Genomic DNA, 21,017 nt, shown 5'->3' with positions numbered 1-21,017 from the left:
AGGGTCAAAGTCACATAACTCAACATTGCACACCCGTATGTGAGCAAACCTTCAAAGATTCTCAAAGTCTCAGATGCTCAAGACCACAGATGCAATCAAACCAAAATATTTATCGCTCCCAAGACTTGAAGAGCTCTACTCTAAGCTAAAATTTGGGTCTTAGTTATTGCATGGTTCACACCAACTGAGGGCCTGATCTGAGTCTTTCCATTGACTTCAATGAGCTTTAGATCAGGCCCTGGAACTTTACAAACTGTGGGGAAGATTTTTAAAGGCATAGGCCTTGGCACCTAAATCCCTCTGAAAGTCAATGGCAGTTAAGCACTTAATTGCCATTTGTGCCTTTGAAAACATCCATCAGCCCCAAATTTATAAGGACTAAATACATTTACTATCTGTTTCCCAGCCTTACGGGTGAATATCATTATTTGTTTCCTTTAATGCATTAATGAATGAAGCAGCCATCTTTGCCAACAACCCTTTACAATCATTTGTCCACAGGAATTTCTCAGCGCTTTGCCACGTTGTATAACTACTTGCTCTAGTGGAAGATAGTGTAATTTGGTGGATTATTTTTTTACCTCAGTATTTAACTCAGCTACTAAAAACCATGAAAATACAAACTAGTTGTTCCTACATAATTCTAACAGGCGCATTCTTGTATTGTTACTACATTCAATTTTACACTTAGCTAATGCTCCCCACCCCAATTTGCTAAAAATCTGCAAGAATAAGTGAATTTAAGGTCCACCAAATTGAGAGGCTATAAAAGGAAATCCTCTACTGGATCTGATCCAATACTCCCCGAAGTCAATGGGAGACTTTCCACTGACATTTGATTGAACCATTTTATCCACAGAACACAACAGAACAGCACTGGCAGCAGCAAGTACAAGCTTCCCTATAAAGCTCTGCGAATACAGCTCATCCTTCCTTCGGAATGAGATGACAGTAGTTAACTCTCCATGTCCATTCAGTTGTTGGATTCTCTGCTGAGACCAGTGCCAACTGTGGCAGTAGTTTCTGTGACAGGGAATTCTTTTATTTTATTTAGGAAGGGGCTAGAGACCACTAAGCTCATTTCACATATGCCCCTTAACAGCTGCCAAGATGGTTGCAAATTTCAATAATTATTGACAGTGTTTATTCTAGTTGTAGACTCTAATATGACACTCTCACCTCCTGTATGCTAACAGTCCTATTCTCCCTTTCCTCCAGTGATGTATTATTTTGATGTGCCTCCCCCAAGCAGGGGCGGCTCCAGGCACCAGCGCAGCAAGCGCGTGCTTGGGGCAGCAAGCAGCAGGGGGTGGCCTGCCAGTTGCTGTGAAGGCAGCAGGCAGGTGGCTTTCGGTGGCACACCTGCAGGAGATCTGCCAGTCCCACTGCTTCAGCGGCAATTCGGCGGTGGGGATGCCGATGGGGCAGCACCAGTGGACCTCCCACAGGCATTCCGCTGAATCCAGGATTCAGGGGGCCTGAGGTCTTTGGGGCACTTTGGCGGCGGGTCCCGAAGCAAGTGAAGGAGCTGCTGCCAAATTGCCCCCAAGGTCTCACAGGAAATCTGTGGAACAGCTGAGAACAGAATCCAGATCTCCTGGGTCCCAGTCCGGTGGCGTTACCCCAAAACCATTCCTCCTTGAGCTTGATAGGATATGGTGACTTTGATGGGAAAGGCTGTATATCCCAAGTTGGCTAAGGAAAAAAAATGTGAGATACATGGCTATTCGCACTTGGATTTAAACTAGTACAAACAAAAATAGAATTTGTTCTATTATCCATAAAATGTCCTTAACAAAATAAAAAAGAGTGTTAGTTTGATTTTATTTTGAATGCAGCATGTTGGTTTGAAAGAGTGCAATAAAGACTTAAGACATGCAAAGCATATGAAATTGGGGGGAAAAACTGGATCGTGTCCACACTTGTGGGATAAAGTAAAAAGCGAATGTATCCTGTCCATGAACACGCAAGTTACCTTTGCTGATTCTTTTATACAAAGGCATTTTAGGCAACTTTGTATTATTTCCCACACTTAGCATTAATATTCTTTCTGGAAGAGGGAGCAAAGATTATATATTCATGGAAAACTCTTATTTACACAGGACTTTCCTTAGAGCTGAAAAAACTTACCCAGTGTGCTCCTAGCCAAACTCCCTAGTGAAGTGAAAAATACTTCCATCAGATAAGAAACTTGTTTTGGGGCAGGGTTTGCTTTTGTTCCTAACAAAGGAATCACTCTTCTTTGCAATGGAGAGGTTTCACTCCCTGAGTTTGCTTTGATTTCGACAGCTCTGCTCAGCAGAGGCCCACTTTAACCTGATGGCTGATATTCACAGCACAGAGGAGCGCCATCAACCCATATTCTCTCAAATCTGATCTGTGTGTTTTCCCCATACCTTGCTGCCTAAGACGACTGGATGTTCCACCTTTGAAACTTTATTAAAATAAAAACTATAATTGCATTGGTAAGTAATCCCTGAATAATGTTACCAGGGAATATGTGAATTCTCCATGTTGTTGGAAATGTCACCAAGAATCTAATTAAGGGTCATTAGGGACCTCATTTTTTACACAAAGTCTAGCTCACCAATTTCTGTGGGTGCCTCTGATGCATCTGAAATGAAGTTAAGTCTCCAGTTCTGTACTGTACAGCAGGATAAGCCATACCTGCCAGGGCACCCCACAGACATTTTCTCTTTTCTGATCTTAAAAAAAAAAAAAAGAAGAAGAAGAAGAAGAAGAAGAAGTTTCCCCTTACTCTTGAATGGCAAGATTTTCTCTTGACACACCCCATGTAGTTGCATCAGGGGATAAGCAATACAATAATGTGTACACTTGGGTTTGGAATCTTGTCATTATTCCAGTGAAGTCTTTATGATGTCTTAATTTAGTATTTAAGAAGGAGCCACGCTGTTTGATTATTAGGATTGGTGGGTGGAGCCAATTGACAGCACTGGAGAAGGAAGTCCCCTGAAGATATACATCACTCCCATTACCCTGCTAGTGGGCCTCAACCCTGACCTGGAGGAAACCCCTGTGGGGGGGGAGGAGTTTGGTATCTTTAATCTATCTGCCCATCCAGTGCTAACTGTGATAGTAGTTTTGTGATGTAGAAATCAGGCAGTTGGAAACTTGACTGAGTCTACCAAATTTACCAAAGCTAAATAATCTCCTTTTGTTAATTTCCCATTGTTATTAGATCATCTCCTGGAAGTGTGACTATCCCCTGCAAAATAAAGCTATGACGCAAACTATTTATTAAGCTTATGAGGAGGTACAACTCCATGTTCAATTTAGATTGTGCCATTTGGCTCATTCTATCGGTGTCCACGGTATTTCTTTTTTGTTCCTTGCAGATATATTTCTAATATTAAAATTCATTTTCATGCTGTGACATTCTATACCTTGGGGGAACATGCTGTAACCCCCACATTCCTCATTTTCATATAATCGTGATCTTACATATAAAGCATGCCTTGTAAGGTATCAGGGGAAAGGTTCTGCTCTGCTGAAAGTCATTTCTCTGTCCATATATGTAGATCATTAATGCATACGAAGTTATGAAAATTGTGTAGTATGGTTGTCACTAAAACATGTTGTAAGTTGGGGGAATCAGCCAAATATTAGCTCCCCAAAGGCAACAGCAAGGAAAGTAACCAGCGCCTGGGCAGGGTGTCAAACAATCCATCAACAGCCATTGTCCAACAAGGGAGCTACAATGCCATGACTCACCTGCATGAGGCCACACCACGGGAATTATTCAACCTTGCTTGGAGGGACTCAGTAATGCTCACCTGACTCTGAAGCAGGGCCACCCAGAGGATTCAGGGGGCCTGGGGTCTTCGGTGGCATGGATCCTTCTGCTCTGGGTCTTCGGGGCACTTCGGCGGCAAGTCCCAGAGCAAGTTAAGGACCCGCCACCGAATTGCCGCCGAAGACCCAGAGTGGGAGAAGCCCTTGCCGCCGAATTGCCGCCAAAGACCCAGAACGGGAGAAGCCCTCGCTGCTGAATTGCCAAAGACCCGGAGCGGAAGAAGCTCTGGGTCTTCGGAAATGGGTCCCTCACTCACTCCGGGTGTGTTCGGCGGCACTGAAGGACCCGCCGAAAACTCTCATGGTGGCCCCTGTGGGGCCCAGGGCAAATTGCCCCACTTGCCTCCCCCCTCTGGCCGCCCCCTGCTCTGAGGGGGAGGGCAAAGCCAAGAGGGAAGAAAGGACATGATAAAAAGAGATTTTGCCATGTTCTCTCTCCTCCACCTACATCTACAGACACCACCACCAAGCGACTGAAGCGCTGATCAAAGGGGAGAGCCTGGCTAAAGAGCATCCAGCATGTGGTCAGAAGCATCTAAGTTTATAAGGACATTGAAAGTGTTAAGATCAGCTTAGAATGTGTTTTGCTTTTATTTCATTTGATCAAATCTGACATGTTATGCTTTGATTTATAATCACTTAAAATCTGTCTTTATAGTTAATAAATCTGTTTGTTATTCTACCTGAAGCAGTGCATTTGGTTTGAAGCATGTCAGAGACTCACCTTGGTATAAGAAACCTGGTACATATCAATTTCTTTGTTAAACTGACAAACTCATATAAGTCTGCAGCATCCAGCGGACATAACTGGATGCTACAAGACAGAGGTTCCTAGGGTTGTGTCTGGGACCAGAGACATTAGCTAGTGTCATTCACTTGCAAGTAGCTGGGACCAGCTTACATGACAGAGGCTGTGCGTGAACAGCCCAGGAGTCGGGGGTTCTCACAGCAGAGCAGGGTAAGGCCGGCTCCCAGAGTCAAGGATTGGAGTGGCCCAGCACATCACCAGTCGAGATAACACCAGAGGGGAACGTCACACATATCCCTCCAGTGCAAAGGATGTCACTATAGAACAGGTGATAGACGGCATTTTCTTCCCATCATTGCTAATGCTGGTGGTGTTTCACCTGCGCTAGAGTAACAGAAGAATTTCAGACAGACAGTCTTAAGTGCAGATAAACCCCCTTTGCACTATGCTCTCACCTGCACAGGGTCCCTGCACACCATTCCAATATGAACATGTAACCACATGTGTTGCACACACACTTTTGCAGCCAGTCTTCCCAGCTAAGTCTCGCAATGCTTTCCCCCACTTTTCAGTGACCACACTGCCTACTAATCACCTGCTCTCCTCAATCCGATGGCAAATTGAATTCTGCCGGTCCATGACCACTGAGGTGATTTCAGGTCTGCCCATTATCCCCCCCATCCCATTATGCTTATGTAACACACACACATCCTGAGTGTGGTGTTCTGTCCCATGTAGTGGCACTGAGACCACTTAAAAAGAAAGCGATAAAATGAGTTTGCTTGACAGCCATAGCTAAGAGCCAGTTTGCTTTTAACTCATGTGGTAGAGGCTCATGCACTAAGCTCCAGAGGTCCCAGGTTCGATCCCGCCCACCAACAACCAGGGTCTGTCGGTGTTACAAGTGGGGGCTTGTCCAGGATTTCAACTGGGAAGACTGAAGCTTGGGTTGCACTTCCACAGCTAGGGGAAGTATGTAACCCACACACCTCCTCGGTGTGGTGTTCTGTCCAATCTAGTGGCACTGAGATCAGAGGGGGAGCGAGAGAGAGATAAATGAGTCTGCTCTCCAGCCTTAGCTAAGAGCCAGTTGGCTTTTAGCTCTTGCTGTAGAGGCTCATGCACTAAGCTCCAGAGGTCCTCAGTTTGATCCTGCCTGCTGACGACCGAGGTCTGTCGGCGTTACACTAGCACACCTATCTATCATAAATACTTATATGGCCTCACAATCCTTAATGCATCTATTCTCCTAATATCCCTGTGAGGAAGGGAAATGTGATCATACCCATTTTACAAGAAGGTAAGATGGGAAACATAGAATTTAAGTGACTTGCCCAAGGTCAGACAGCAAACCTAGGGTTATCAGAGAATTGAACCCAGATCTCCCAAGTCCTGGGCTAGCACCCTAACCTCTGGACCTTCCTTCACCTCCTGATAGAAACTGATGCAGATTTTGGGTGATCTCCACCAGGTCCCCACCTAAGTGAAATATGCAATCAATGACATGTTGTTAAGAGGAATAAAACTAAAATATTGCGGAGGGTTTTTTTTTGCATTAGAAGTTATTAAAATATACATTTTTATATTTACAGCATAATTATCTTTAAAATAGGATGTTTAAAATGGTGGCAGCTATAATTTATCAATATTTTTATTTTAGAGATATAATTCTTAAATTTGGCTTGTGTGTTCTCTTGCCTTCTATATTTAAAAACAAAAGAGAACCAGACAGAACATTAGTATAACATTTAAAGAGTCAGGAGATAAATGCATTTATATTTACCCTTACTGCAGCTCACAATCTAGGCACTGCCAGAACAGTATCTCTAGACATCTTGAAAAGAAAAAAACAGAACAAAGAATATTAGTATAAATTACACATTCAGGGTCTAAGCCAAAATCCGCTGACGTTAGTGAAAACACTCCATCAACTTCTATGGGAGATGGACCTGGCTCTTGGTCACTATGCAGCCTAACCTCCTGCAAACAAAACTATCAAACTGGTCTGAGCTACCATTTCTCTCCCGCTATCTCCCAAGAGGACCTATATAAACCCCACAGGGACCACAGCCAATAGGTGGTCTGTGGTGGGCAGAACATGATATGGCAGTTCTCTTTCCCCTTGCCCCTAGCCTGAACAATGTCCATCTCTGGATCCTGGAGAAGAAATGGGAAGAGAGAAAATAGTTAATACATCTTGAAAAAAACAGAAAAAATTCACTATCAGACATCCGAAGAGTTACGCAAAAACGTTACAAACAATTAGCTTCCCTCCATCCACATGAGCCAGTGCTCATTACAGTAGATCCTTAGTATAAAGAGAAGACAAAAGCAGCATCCTCTTCCCCATCTGCCATTTCACCTGGCTGGAACAGTGTGAGAGCCTAGCTTCTCAGAACACATCAGCCATAAGAGAATCAATCACTGGACTGAACCAAGAGTAATATGGAACAAGTAATATAGTTTCCTGTGCAATGGACTGGGCAAATTCCGTGTGGGAATACTTTTAATTAGTTCTGTAGAATGGATACTTCCAACCAGTGCAAGGTCGTGCTAGTGACACTTAGCCAAGCCCTTTGTGCTTGGAACAGCACATTGTCTAAATAGGCAAATGGATCAGAGATGTTTTTATTTTAGTTGTCACATCACAGAGAGGTGAGAGAAAGGGAAGAGTGATGGTTTTATTGTGCTAAGGAGCCAGCACACAGTTTAGCATGCACATTAGGAAATGCACTCAGTATAATTACTATTTATTTTATACAGCTTTCACACAGACTATCACAAAACACCTTACAATCATTGACATTGTAGGGATTATGAAAGCTTAGTGGGGAGAGTATTACAGGGAAAGCAGTTTCAGATGTACTTCCATACAAAGAGCCAGCACACTACACTGCGAAAGAGGTGGAGGCCAAATCCCACCACCCTTAACCATGCAAACAATGCTTGCTCACACGAATAGTCCCATTGAACTAAATGGGATTATTCTAAGAACTACTCATGTAAGTAACGTTTGCAGGACTGAGGCCAGAATTCACTTCTATACAATGCAACCCTTTCATAGTAAAGTTCCTCAGGTTATCACCAAGAGAATGTTGTTATAAGAGGAGGTACAGTGGGAAGTGAAAACTGCAGCCAGCCTACGGAAAGCCAGTCATTCCAGCTGATCCTCTTCATGTCCCTCTGGGAGCAGCTGTAGCAAGACTCAGTGGGATCTAGCTTAAGCCTTCCCTCACGGGGCAGTCTTAACTTCTCTTCTCCATACCACTACCACTGAGATGGAGGAGTCGATGACAATCGCAATATTCTCAGGGGACTAACAAGGTAGAATGAGTTAATAGTGGCAAAGAAATTTAACTATATGTAATTCAGGAATTTCACACTTCACATAAGTTCACTCTAAAACTGCATATAGTGTAGAAAGAGGGTCCTACTCAAGACACCCAGTCAGTCACACTTCGAGGCAGCTGGAAGCTGAAGATGCAAGGAAATGATTTTGAGAGGGAAGGAGTGAAAGGTTCTCTACCCACTGTGAACAGGCTGACAGGAGGAGGCAGAAATTGAGGAGTCTGGAGAAGGAGTTTAGAAGAACTGAAATGGGAGGATGGAGAGAAGGCGAGGAAGAAAGGAAAGAAAATGGTGCAACTCCCAGAGTTCTCAGGATACCGAGGCCCCCTCTCAACTCACTGCACACAAGGAAGAATCTCAAGTGGATGCCTGTACCAAACTGAAAAACTCTCACAATTAAACAGACTCAAGCACTTTTTTGAGAAATGACTTAGGTGTAAATTTTGGGAAATTCTCCTGCTAGCCTTGTCGTCTGGTCTGCTTGACCTCTTTCTATGGGGTAGAGTGGTGCAAATGATAAAAGCATTCACTTGAAACAACTGTTTCCAGGTGCCTTGCATGCTCAAAGAGACCTTGAGAATTTGGACATTCCCTTCCACTGACTAGGCTGATATGGTTCAAATCATGTTTAACCATTAGCGGTGTCACTATAGAGTTAGAGGGGTGGAGGGAAATATTAATCAAGCCTAGGCCTCTATGAAGTTTTGGGATACTCTGAGACATATAGGAGACTAATGCAGGAGAAGCAGAAATCAAGTGTTCCCTTCTTCTATCCACTGGACAGTCTCATTTGAATCTTATCTGCTACAACTTCTTGCTTCTGAAAAAAAATCTGCAAGACTAAATGAATATTTTAAGCTACAGCTAAAGGTAAACACTCTATTGGAACTTTGCCCTAATCAATAGTAGCAATGTGCATGTCACATGGGAGTCAGAGGATAGACTATGGCTGCTTACTAGTCAGCAAATAAGTTAATTATACTTGTTCCTGCTTGGAGAATGGGACAAGTGAAGGTCCAGTCTGCTCATATTAATACAATCATCATTATCCTTATACTTCGTTTGCTTTGTGATTATGACAGAGATCTAAGGTTCTTGTCACAGTGGAGTGGTGTTACTGACCCCTGGTGGAAGAAACGTATTAGTACAGCCCAAATGTATGCAATTTCCACCTAGAAGATAGGTTCAGGTTTTAATTCAAGTTCACAGTTATTTCTTGCAGAATATTGCACTTTTATTGAAAAAGGAAATCCGCCAAAACAGGCAATTTCCACACACAATGCTGTGATGTCCAAGGAGATAGTACATCCTCGTAAGTGGATTTTCCCAGTCTTGGATAGATTAGCACAAATTAAATGTCTCACTTACTTGTGTATGGCAGGAGCAGCAAATTCAGTTTAAATGAATTCACATCACTATAAGAAGTAGTTGCATTAAGTATACAATGGTAGAACAGTGAAAATGCTTGTAGCAATTCTGAACTGTTACTTTCTCAGCTAGCATTGCTCTTTATTTTTAAAGTACCTTAAAATATTTAAGTAAATGACAGTGGTTTCAGAACTAAAAAAAATGCTTTTCTAAAAATTAAAAACAAATTAAGGATTAAAGACAGATTTTTTCAAAGCCACTTGGAACCTTTGGACACATACTGCATCTAAATCCCCTACACAGCTTTGAAAATCTCAGCCAAAAATCTTTTAACAATAGCAAAACTACAAAGATGCTTTATTCTTAGAACAAAGCAGACTCCCCAAGTCTAAGCTACCTCATTGGCTTGAACAAGAGTGTAATGACAAGAGTCTCCCTCCACCACCCATGTATTCTTCAGAACCTGTTGATTCTTGCTTTTAAGTAAGATCTTTCAGATTATGCCCAGGTATGACTGTGAACGGAGTGACTATGATCTTTTTCTCAAAAAGATTTCAAAAAACCCTTCAATCCCCTATAGATACCAAAATATGTATCACATCTTCCATTCTAATACAAAACTTTAACAGCGACCTCACATGCTTTTATATCAGTTATATCAACAGTTTAGTACATCTGTCACATACTCCATGACACTCCTGAGGTCACTGTCAAAGTTGTCCATTAGAGTGCAAATTTGAGGTACATATTGCTTTTTGTATCTGTTGACAGCAAAAACCTTCAGGAATGCGTTAACAGTGTTGTACACAATATGAGGGTGAATTGTCATGACAAATCCCAAGGGACCTAGACTCTTTGCGGATGGAGCACCTTCCAGATTGATCTCACAGGATACCAGAATAGCCTTTTGCAAGGTTTCATTGGTCTTTTTCACCTCAGCAGCTGAGAAACTCTTGACCATTTTGGCTACAAGGACAACTGATCAGATCGTCACAGTGGTCCGTTAATACAAAGGTGAAAAGGAATGCACAAATCTTTTCCCTGATTTCCATTCTTTTAAGGTTTTGAGTGCCCGGGTGTGTACTGTCACAACTTTAACTGCCACTAAACTGGTTTTTGGTTGCTAATTACCTAGGGCTTTGTTTTGTTTTCTAATATGGCTTTGGTGTACCTCAATGAATAGCTTCCTAGAGTCAGAAAGGGGAGCTGTACTTGCCTGTGAATCAGAGGGAGAAACTTTGTTGCTGATGCTGATCCTATTTTAACCTTCATGAAGAACACAATGCAATGACATGCCACTGTAAACTCTGTATAAATTTAAAACAGGGATAAAATGTTATTGAAAGTATACCAAGATCAACCTTCCATGTTTGCTAACCTGTCAACTGGAAGCAACCACCATGAAGGAGTTTGTCTCATTATTTACCTCCCAAAATACCAGGCAGCCTCTCGAACTTCCAGAAATTTGATATAGCCAGGAGTGTCTGCATTCTATAGGCAGCTTTATAACATGGGCATAGGTCTGAGTTGATTATTTGGCAGGAGTATGAATGTGACCACCCTTAAAAGTGCTAACACTGTGCAAACTCATCTATGATAATCAAATGGGAGAATATATGCAAATTCTATTACCTCTGTGCAGTAAGTGTGCAAAGATCTACAAAAATTTGCACTTACCCAGAGATTTAAAATATGAAGAACATGATCAAGCCTTTTATTTCTCATGTATACGGTACATGCTAAAGAAACTCAGGATAAGATATACCAAACCAAATAGTTACTTATTTGAATATGTTATTCTAGAGCATTCCAAGTAAATTTCAGTCACTCTGGATGTTTTTCATGTCGCTGTAAATGCATTGTTCAATGGTATATTTAAACAATTCTGGTTCTTTAAAACACAAAATTTGGACAAGGAGCTTTCTTCCTATTACAGAGCCATAGTTCCTAGCCTGCTTTACGATGTGAAATTCTAAAACCCAGAAAAGATACCAAACATTTGCTCAGATTACAGTCTCAAAGTATTTTACATTTTTAACTCTTTGTTGGGATATAATGCCATTAAGATTTCTGATTTTCAAGAAAGCTGTAATTAAATGAGCAGAAATGAGCTGCCTCTCCCTTTCTAATAACCTCTAATAGATGTTAGTTCAGTGCAGTAAGTTTAAGTCAAAGCTTGTTTAAAAAAAGTCAGAATGAGACTCATTATATAATAAGTTTTATTAACAATACGGTACATTAGCATTTGTTTTGAAAAGCTCAGGCCTTGCTAAGCAGTTTTAATCAATGCAATTATGTAAAGCTATTTGCAGTACAGAAATCAACTACATTCACACACAACTTGAATTTAATCCAGTCAATAGTCAGGTCAAATCTACAATTTACCAAAAATACAAAGTTGATTTTCTAACAAAAGCAAAAAATGTTGTTGTGGTTCAGTAAAACCCATTTTCTACTACAGAGTAAGTTGCACCCATAACTAAGTGTGGGACAAGAAAATACTTTCCTAGAAGCCCAGAGTAAGACTTACACTTTCGTAACTATGAAATGCCATGCAGACTTCTTGTTTATAGAAAGATTTGCTAGGTCCAAATTATGAAGCTAATTTTTGCTAGAAGTTGGTTTATAAAATGATTCTCCTTTCCTACTAAAAATGTCATTATGTAGAATTTTCTATCCACCTTCTCTCTCAAAAGCTATTTGTCTGATTTGGAATACCGTCCTCAGGCTCCTATCATAATTGCTCCATTGGTGTAGTTATCATAAACAAGACTTACCAAAAGCATAACAAAAGTTAAATCTGTTAACTTTCCTTTACAGAAAGGCAAATAAGTGGTTTAAATGCAACACATATACTACATATACATTTATGCTGCACAAACCCAGTTTGTAGATTCATATGTACTTCTATTCTGTAAAGGATCTATGGCTGCTGCCAATTCAATTGTTCTATCAAGGCACTACACAACCATTAAACCTCTAATATTCTCCAAGATGCACTGAAGAACATTTATGAATGTGTTTAAGTTGTTAAAAAAGCCCTGAGTCAGAACTTTCATACTTACTGCAGCTATAACTATAAAAACGGCACACAATAAAACTTTATAGACAACATTATTTTACTCTGTGAACAAAACACATTCTGTATTGTAAAAGGAAAATAGTATATGAATTCCAGCAACTTAGGGAAGGGAAACAGGAATGTACAGTACTATGGGGAATGATACATTCCTCCTGTAGGTCATTTATACAGTCAGCAATAATCCTTTATGTCACACCTAGTCAGGCACCAAAACTGATGTATCAGAACTAAATTGTAGTGTTTAAGAAAACTCCTGCTCCTTTCCAAAAGTAAAGAACGATTACTGTAGAACTGAACACTTGGACAGAAAAAAGGCAGAGTTACTAAAAGTAACACTGTAGTGGTCTGTAAGAACTTCCGTCTGTGATCTATTCAACACAAGTTATGGTCCAAGCTCTACACAATTCAAACAGTAACTATTAAAAGAGCAAAATATAACTTCTGACATTTGCAATATTGTCGAGAAGCTCAGAGAGATTGAATGACTCAAAGCAACTTTCTCAAAACATTTAGCGTTTACACTAGCCACAAATTGTAAGTAATACTGCTATAAATAAGTAGGCATACTTTAGTAAAACCCCATCTCTAGATAATATCTACACAGTATCAGTGAATATTCTTATCACAATATAAAGACAAGATCAAATCAGATTCTTTTTAAAAAGCTAGATTCACAAGTCTGTAGAACTAGACTGAAAACATTTTTAAGACTATGTTAACAAGGCACTCAAAACTTTTCTATATTCTGATTTGGCTCAAGTTTATAGTTAAACTAGTTTTTGAAGGAATTTTCACATTTACAAAGTAACTTGTGTTTATTACCTTTCCAGTTTAATTTTTTATTTTTTGGTACCCATTTTTTCTTAAATGGGAATTTGTCCTAAACTAATCTAGAACCACTTAACTAGTATTTTAACAAAAAAAGGAAAGCACATAGCTGTGACTCAAATCCTGCAATGTGCCAAATGCCTTGAATGTAAGAGCAGGAGATATTGAATACCTTTAAGTATTGGGTCTGAAAAGTCATGGTACATTATATTGGGGGAAAAAAATAGCTGAAAAATTAAGTGATAAAGTTCTGATATCTTTAAGCTATTTAGCTTACTGTACAGACCCCTCAAATTTAAAATTAAGGTCTCTTCATAGTTCCTTTACAATACTATTGTGTATAGCAGCCATCTCTAATTTAATCTTATTGATTACCATACAGAAAGGAAAGATGTTTAAGCAAACTTTTGAGCATACTTTGCACTCAAATAATAAACTAAAAAGTCGATATCTTCTTAACTGTTATTTCAAGAAATAAGTCATTGAAGAAGCTCCTCCAACCAATTCTATTCCCAAACAACTTTTAATATTGGGGAATTGTTCTAAGAATAACAAAAGTGATATCTGCAATTCTCAAACATGTATATTAAATCTAATTGTCTATTTACTGATTCTTTATCAAGTATTTGTTCTGTTTCAGTAAAATCTGTAGTGATTCACTCACAGACATACACTGACCCATCCTCATCTTTCCCTATTTGCTATGATTCCCACTTATCTTCTGAGCCTAAGATCCATCCCCTCCATCTCCTTGTTTTAAAACAAAGGTATCCAATAGAAGTATGCAAGCCTTTCAGACAATATCAGGTTACAGACATACTATTGCTAAGTGATGTGAATATACTGTATAAATATGGTCTGACACAGATGGTTTCTTCAAAGCTACCTAAATCTTTAGCTTTAACATACATTCCAATCTGAAGAGACAGTGTACAAGTCTAAACATCTATTTACATATGCAACAATGTTTTGGCAAACATTTCTTAAAATCAATTAAAAATCATTTTGAAAGTACTATATCTGACTTCATAACGTCAACTGGGATAAACTCTCACCTGTAAACAGAATGCCAATACTAGCACCTTAAACAATAAGTGCTACAAAGTTAAACTGCTTACTTTTTTTAAAAAGCAGTTGTCTAATTAAACTATTTGGCTTGAATTTGTGATATCATCGTTACATTTTTGACATGGAATCATGCATGCAACACTGCTCAACCAAGTTGAATACAAAAAGGAAATATATAATGAAGTCTGTATGTGTTGATGGGGACAAACCAAGGACCATGGTGTGGAAAGGACAGCTCTTGGAGAAGAGGGAGAGAGAGAGAGAGTGAGTGTGTGTGTGTGCGCGCGCACAAAATCTATGGCTATCTTACAGCAGCTATAGTTTTGTAGCTGAGGGACTGCTGAAAAATATAAAGCAAACAGTGAACTGAACTCCTCTATCACCAACACACCTGACATCTGACAGAACTCCTCTATCACCTAACATCTGTGCTCCCCACAGATGAAGTACGCTCAGCATTGCTACCCTGGATGCCTTGATTTAGTCCTTTAGGAAAATACTTAAATGCCCTGTTAAATTTGGTTCAAGTATTGGTTACATCATCAGATGGTAACATTTGATCAAATTAATTCAGACAACCTGAAAAGATCAGGCACATAAGACACGATAAGAGGGTGAAATCCCGGTCCCACTGAAATGAGAACACCCACTGACTTTAGTAGAGACAAGATTTAATTCAGACTATTTAAACAGTTGAAAATTGCATGAAAAAATAGGATCTTACCACTGGCTTGTTCCAATGCTGAACGCTAACAAAACCCTAGCACAATTTACTTAAATGTTATAAAAATATCGACTGCTATGCGGTAAGTAGTGCATTGAGCTACCATAATGCGGTTTTGAGTTAGAACTGAATTTACCAAGAGATAGTGCAGGAGTGATGATCAACTGTTAATCGGGTACTTTGTATTGAGACTTTATGGGGAGGCCTTTCTGAATAATTTAAGTATGAAATAGTGCTCAAAAATGCATCTGATCTGGGTTAAAGAGAACCATGGTCACAGACCTGATAAAAGAGAATGAAATTCATAGCGAGGGGTCCAGTGTTGTGCCATATTAGAGAGAACCAGTTCTTCTGGAGAATCGTTGACGGGGGACATGAAGCCAAAGGGTCCTGCTGTGCAACATTAGCCACAGACGCCAAGTGACCCTTATGTCAAGCGGAATGGGCTAACAAATCATTTTCCCAAAAACATTAGAAAATCCTGAATTATTCTGATTATAGAAGAACACAGAATATAAGAATTCTCCCAATGCTCTCAGACTTGAATTCTAAAACCTCAGTTAACCAGGCTGCAACTCCAAAAGTATATAAAATTCCTAGAGCTAAAGCAATTAAATCAGCTGTGGGACTGCTAAACTAAGGACGAGATTTACTGACAACCAAAGATTTTGTATAGAAGCTACTGGGATCTGCCTCTTTTAGAGTAGAGACTAAAAGCCCCAGGTAAAGCAGAAAGCTATGTAAATGACCAAACACAGAGTGAGATTTATGGTGTATATATATGACTGCTGGAACATCAGAACAAAGAATACTGGATTGGATTGTTCAAACCCAAGGTTAAAAGAGCAAGGAACATTTACGTGTTAGAACAGAAATTTTGGGGCATAGATTGTTTTGTCAGCTAATGCATTATGTATTGATTTTCTAAGAAACCACTGTAGAGTTTCCTTCTACCATACAGGTGTTCTAACTGCATGATCAATACTTTAAAAGCATTGGTAAATTCTTCTGAGATTTTGGCTGAAGTCTGCAGAATTCAAAAGATCAACACAAGCTTATCACACACTTCAGAAGACTGTGCATTGCATAAGCATCTGATTTTCCAGGTGAAGAATGCAGACTATGAATCACTTCATTCTCATCTTGATCTTCCCCCGACCAATTCCCACTTTCATGTCCCTGCCACGTGTAACAGGAGTTAAATGAAGGAGACTAATGTTAGCTGCAAGTAAGGTACCTAACTGAATCCATTGTATAGTTCACAATCCTTGAAAGAAATTGTCCAAATCAGGACTAACAGACAAAAAGCACTGATTTCATATTCTATTCAATCAGTAATTCAGGTAACTGCTGAATGGCTTTTATATGCCATCATTTGGCTGTAAGAGCTTCAAATTTAACTCCTTTCCTGAAATCCTGATTACGGTCCCACCACCAAAGCCTGAAAGAACATTTGGATTGTGCTCTTACTCATGTTTTAGAGCTGCTGGTAGTAGTCAAAGAGCCTTCTATAAGTGCAATACAAATCCTAGCTAACTCTGACAACCAGTTTCAAGTTGCCTATCCATGTGTCAGGAAACCCCCAGACTTATCACCACTGTCTTGCTTAATATTAGCTATTAAATGGTCTCTGCTGGGCTCTGAAATTAATACCCCATTGAGATGAATGGGCAATATATAGTTTACCTCCTTTGCTGTTGCTACAGTTTCCCTACAGCTAATCCTTCTGTAAGAAGGGCTTAATAGAACACCACACTGATTTATGTAAGAAATGCAGTCTGCAACAGAAAAGATTATTTAAAGAACAGCTGATTTCTACAAAATTCAAAGGAAAAATATATCACCCAGTTTCCTTAGATCATGAGACCCATAATTTCCTTACTCTCTGGTTATACACTTGTTCCTCAAAGATTTTTATCAACTACAATCTTTAGGTGTGAAATTGGTAACTCATCTACACTTTATTTTTCAAATACCTTGTAAAGAAAAACAATCAGCACTCTCCTCTCACAATTCTGTATATTAGGTTTTTCGTCGACAGGATTAAGTTCCTTATTTAGTTTAATTTGATCCTGTCAGACTGAAGTACAGTTTTGGTGGCATAACATTCCCAAAGCAAATTTGTGTTTATTTCCACTGACATTCTCCTCTAAATTCACACTGAGCATATAGGGCACATTACAGTCAGTTATCCATATGGTTATATTTTGATGTCATCTTATAGGAACTGTATGGTACTAAATACTACTTGGATATATTGTGCTGATTTTGCATTACTGTAACTTTCAAGACAATAGTACTATGAGGCATAACTTTCTGTCATTTGACAATTGTGCATATGCTGAAGAGGTGTCAAACTTGGGCTAAAAAAATAAATATTTGAAAGCAACTGGCAGTACAAAATCTACATCACTTGATGGCTGAAATTAAAGTCCATACGTACATATAAAAACTTTAAAGATACCAAAACAGAAAATCATGATTGTCCCTTTACACTTGGTGCTTTAAGGGGGTGGGGGAAAAAGACTGCTTTATTAATTTAGCCTTAGCTGTCTCTTGATAGTACAACTAAAAGTTGACTGTTCAAATACTATTTTCTTTTCTGATGTATTTAGTCTTTAAGCAATTACAATGTAGCACATATCCACTGCAGTATTAGAAATGTTTTCATTAGAACCTTCAACTGCCTTTCAAACTTAGAGATTTGATGACCAAAATGTACTGACAATTTGATAAGCTAACAGAAGACACTTGTTTTATTAATACAAAAGGATTCTTCGTTCTATAGCCTTGCGGCATATAGGGCATTCACTCATTCGGTCTCCACAAAGCTGACATGTTCCATGGCCACAGAGAAATATCATATTCTTCAGACGATCCAGACAAACAGGGCACATGGTCTGTAAAAGATTTTGACAAGTTAGGTAGTGGACAGCAATGATGAGAAAAAAGTATCCAGTATGCATTCTATTAACTGTAGAAAATTTAATATATGCAACTGTTAAGTGAACAGAGATCACTGCCATAGAGCCACAGAACGACGAGAGATTCAATAACCTGCCTTTTGACATTAAATACAAAAATAGAAAATTCACTATTTCATTTAATCCTCAGTATAAAATATTTGTTTCATGAAGGGATAACAACTGATTTTTTTAAACACTTTCTCCACAAAATAAGAAAACCAACCCCACAGTAGCTTTCTAAACAAATCTGATGGCGTTATTTAAGTTCACAGCAGAGTAAATAAGCGATTTTCAGCTGCATCCCCCTTTATAAAATTTTAAGGAAACAGGAAAATCTATGAAGCACAGACATTTGTGTATGTAATTCAATGAACAAATTATTTACCACCCATGCCTCAAATTTCTCTCTCTCTCTCTCTCTCTCACACACACACGCCCTTACCTACCTCATGGACTCAGAAATAGTATGAATATGGTTTTGGTTTTTTAAAAATACTTAACTGTCCCAGCATACATACTAAACACCATAGATGTGAACTAACTTGCAATTTTCTTCTGGGAAGTGATTTGCTCACTGATTTGGAATCCTAAGTAACTCAATATTTTCAGAAGCTTTACCAACAACATTTAAGATACCAGCTTCCTGAAGAAAAGTCACTGGTATACTTCAATATATGCTTTAATTCTGTACTTTCAATGTAACTTGTAAAGGAATAATCATTACTTGCATAGGCCCATATCCTGCATGTGTTCTGTTTTTTAGAAATCCAGATAACATCTATGAAAATTTAATGTTTCAGTGGAGGGCTGCTCAACTTATCTGAGCCTTTTACCCCTAACTCAGATCCACACAGCAACCCTTTAAAACCAGTTTTTACTACTGAACATAAAGTGAGACCCAATACCCAAAAGGATCTCTTACAACCATTCACCATGAAAGTTTCTCCCTTAAGAGAACCATCCTTGACTGTGCCTGCAATATCCTCCACCTACATCATATGCAAAAATTCAACTACAAGGCACATGTTTGTTCCTTCACCATAATCACATTAAAGTTTCATTTTTAAATGGTTTATGAAGTGGTTATACATAAATAGATTTTTAATAAATACACCGCTACTTTGATATAACACACTCAATATAACACAAATTTGGATATAACGCAGTAAAGCAGTGCTCAGGGGGAGGGAGGGCTGCGCACTCTGGTGGATCAAAGCAAGTTCAATATAACACAGTTTCACCTATAAGGCAGTAAGATTTTTTGGCTCCCAAGGACAGCGTTATATCGAGGTAGAGGTGTAATCAATTGTTACAGATTGTTAGATCAACAGGTTGCTTATAATCACAACTTATATCTACTCAGGAGTTTCTACGCGTTCTTAAACGGACATCTATAGTCCACCCGAGACACATACTAATGCCTGTAATATGCTTATAACTGAACAAATGTTGTAAACCTTTTATAAACCATGTATAATTGGACCCTTATTAACAGTGGCAAACAAATTTATTTCACTATCACCTTGCACTTGTGCACTGTTTTTTCTGATCTACTTTTTAAATCACTGCAGATTTACCAAAGTAGTGTTACACCAGGGAAAGGTATACACATCCACGGCAGTGTTCATACAATGAAATACAAAATTTTAGGCATGCCTTCTATGGAATCAATTAAATGCAGGGACAAACATTCTTTAGTGTACTCCTGGTTATCATGGCTCATGACTTCAACATGTTCACACAGAGTTTAAAATCAGAATTTGGACAATTATCTCGTATTTCAATCTCTGTGCGATCAGCAAAGCTAAGGAGCTGCCAGAAGGTATCTTCTGGGTAAATCTACACTGCAGTAAGAGACCAGTGGCATAGCCATGGCTGGCCCAGGTCAGTGGATTCAGACTCGCTGGGCTAAAAATTACAGTGTAGGGTTCAGTCTGGAACCCAGGCTCTGAAACTCTTTGGTAAGTCTCAGAGCCCAGGTTCCAGCCCGAACCAAAACATCTAACTGCAGCTTTTAGCCCGGCAGCCCCGGCCTTGTGAGCTCTGAGCTTCATGTCAGAGGTTTTTTATTGCAGAGTAGACACACCCACTGCCAGATAAGACCTTGAACTTTTTGAATGAATTTGCAAATATAAAAAATTATACATTCTCAACAAGCATATTTCATATTAAAATGTTGTCAGGGCAAGTATGGCATCACCACTGAAAATCATGAATTGATATAACTCAAAATGTATGTAATTACCTTCACTAAAGCACTGCAAGGGACTGACTGTAAAATCAGTCCATCCAGCCCCTTCCTCACCCAAGCCAAATCCTCACCGGATACAACTAAGTATCATCCTTGTAATTCATAGCTGTAAAGTCCAAAGTATGGGGAAATTCTTCATTAATTACTTATTAACATTAAATTGCTTTCCTGTGCTGCATGTACATAATTTAATGGTCCTAAAGTACCCCTTTTAGAAGGGATACAAGGTATAAACCCTAAATCTCATCCTGCAACAACAGAATTCAAGTCCTCCCCACTGTATATTCTTTATCCCTATAGTTTGCTTTGGGGTCTGACTATATATCTTACAATTAAAATAAAAAATCTGTTTCTCTCCAATATACTACCGAGTAATTTGGAAATGTATATGCACATCATAGGACACTGTAAAAGTGTATTCTGCCTAAGCAATGGAGGCAAAAATTTGTTTTATTTTATTAATTTCATTGCAGCACACAATTCGGAAGAAACTCCCTAGTGGTAGCTTACACTCAGAAAATAGGTTTTTCTTTAATTGTATGGCAGCACAAGCAGATCGTCCAGATTCTTCCTGCTTATCATGAAAACGATGAATATTTATTTGTAGAGACTAGTTTCATTTTTCAATGTCATAGATGTTTTAGTTTATTTACCTTCACATGGCAGCAGCTTTAAGTAACTTCACAGAACGATCAACCTACCTGCCTGTTCCCCAACTGTACTCTAGTTACATGACTATCAGTGCATTACACCCTGCTTTTGTAACAGCAGCAGCAAACAAATGGTAGCTATTTTGACTATATTTTTAATTTGGCCTTATG

At 39.1% G+C, this 21,017-nt stretch overlaps 1 protein-coding gene across 2 annotated transcripts in view; it reads right to left on the bottom strand.

Moving 5' to 3' along the window:
* Positions 1-11,482: 11,482 nt before the first annotated feature.
* Positions 11,483-21,017, bottom strand: part of MIB1 (MIB E3 ubiquitin protein ligase 1) — a 143,337-nt gene continuing 133,802 nt past the window's right edge. For both annotated transcript variants that reach the window (XM_032795805.2, XM_032795804.2), the window contains one exon: positions 11,483-17,879. In XM_032795805.2, coding sequence (XP_032651696.1) covers positions 17,739-17,879 — 141 coding nt within the window. In that variant the 3' untranslated portion in view covers positions 11,483-17,738. The remainder of the gene's footprint in view (positions 17,880-21,017) is intronic.

Source organism: Chelonoidis abingdonii, chromosome 2 (assembly GCF_003597395.2).
Source record: "Chelonoidis abingdonii isolate Lonesome George chromosome 2, CheloAbing_2.0, whole genome shotgun sequence".
Lineage (NCBI taxonomy): Eukaryota > Metazoa > Chordata > Testudines > Testudinidae > Chelonoidis > Chelonoidis abingdonii.
This window is presented reverse-complemented; position numbering and strand designations above follow the sequence as displayed.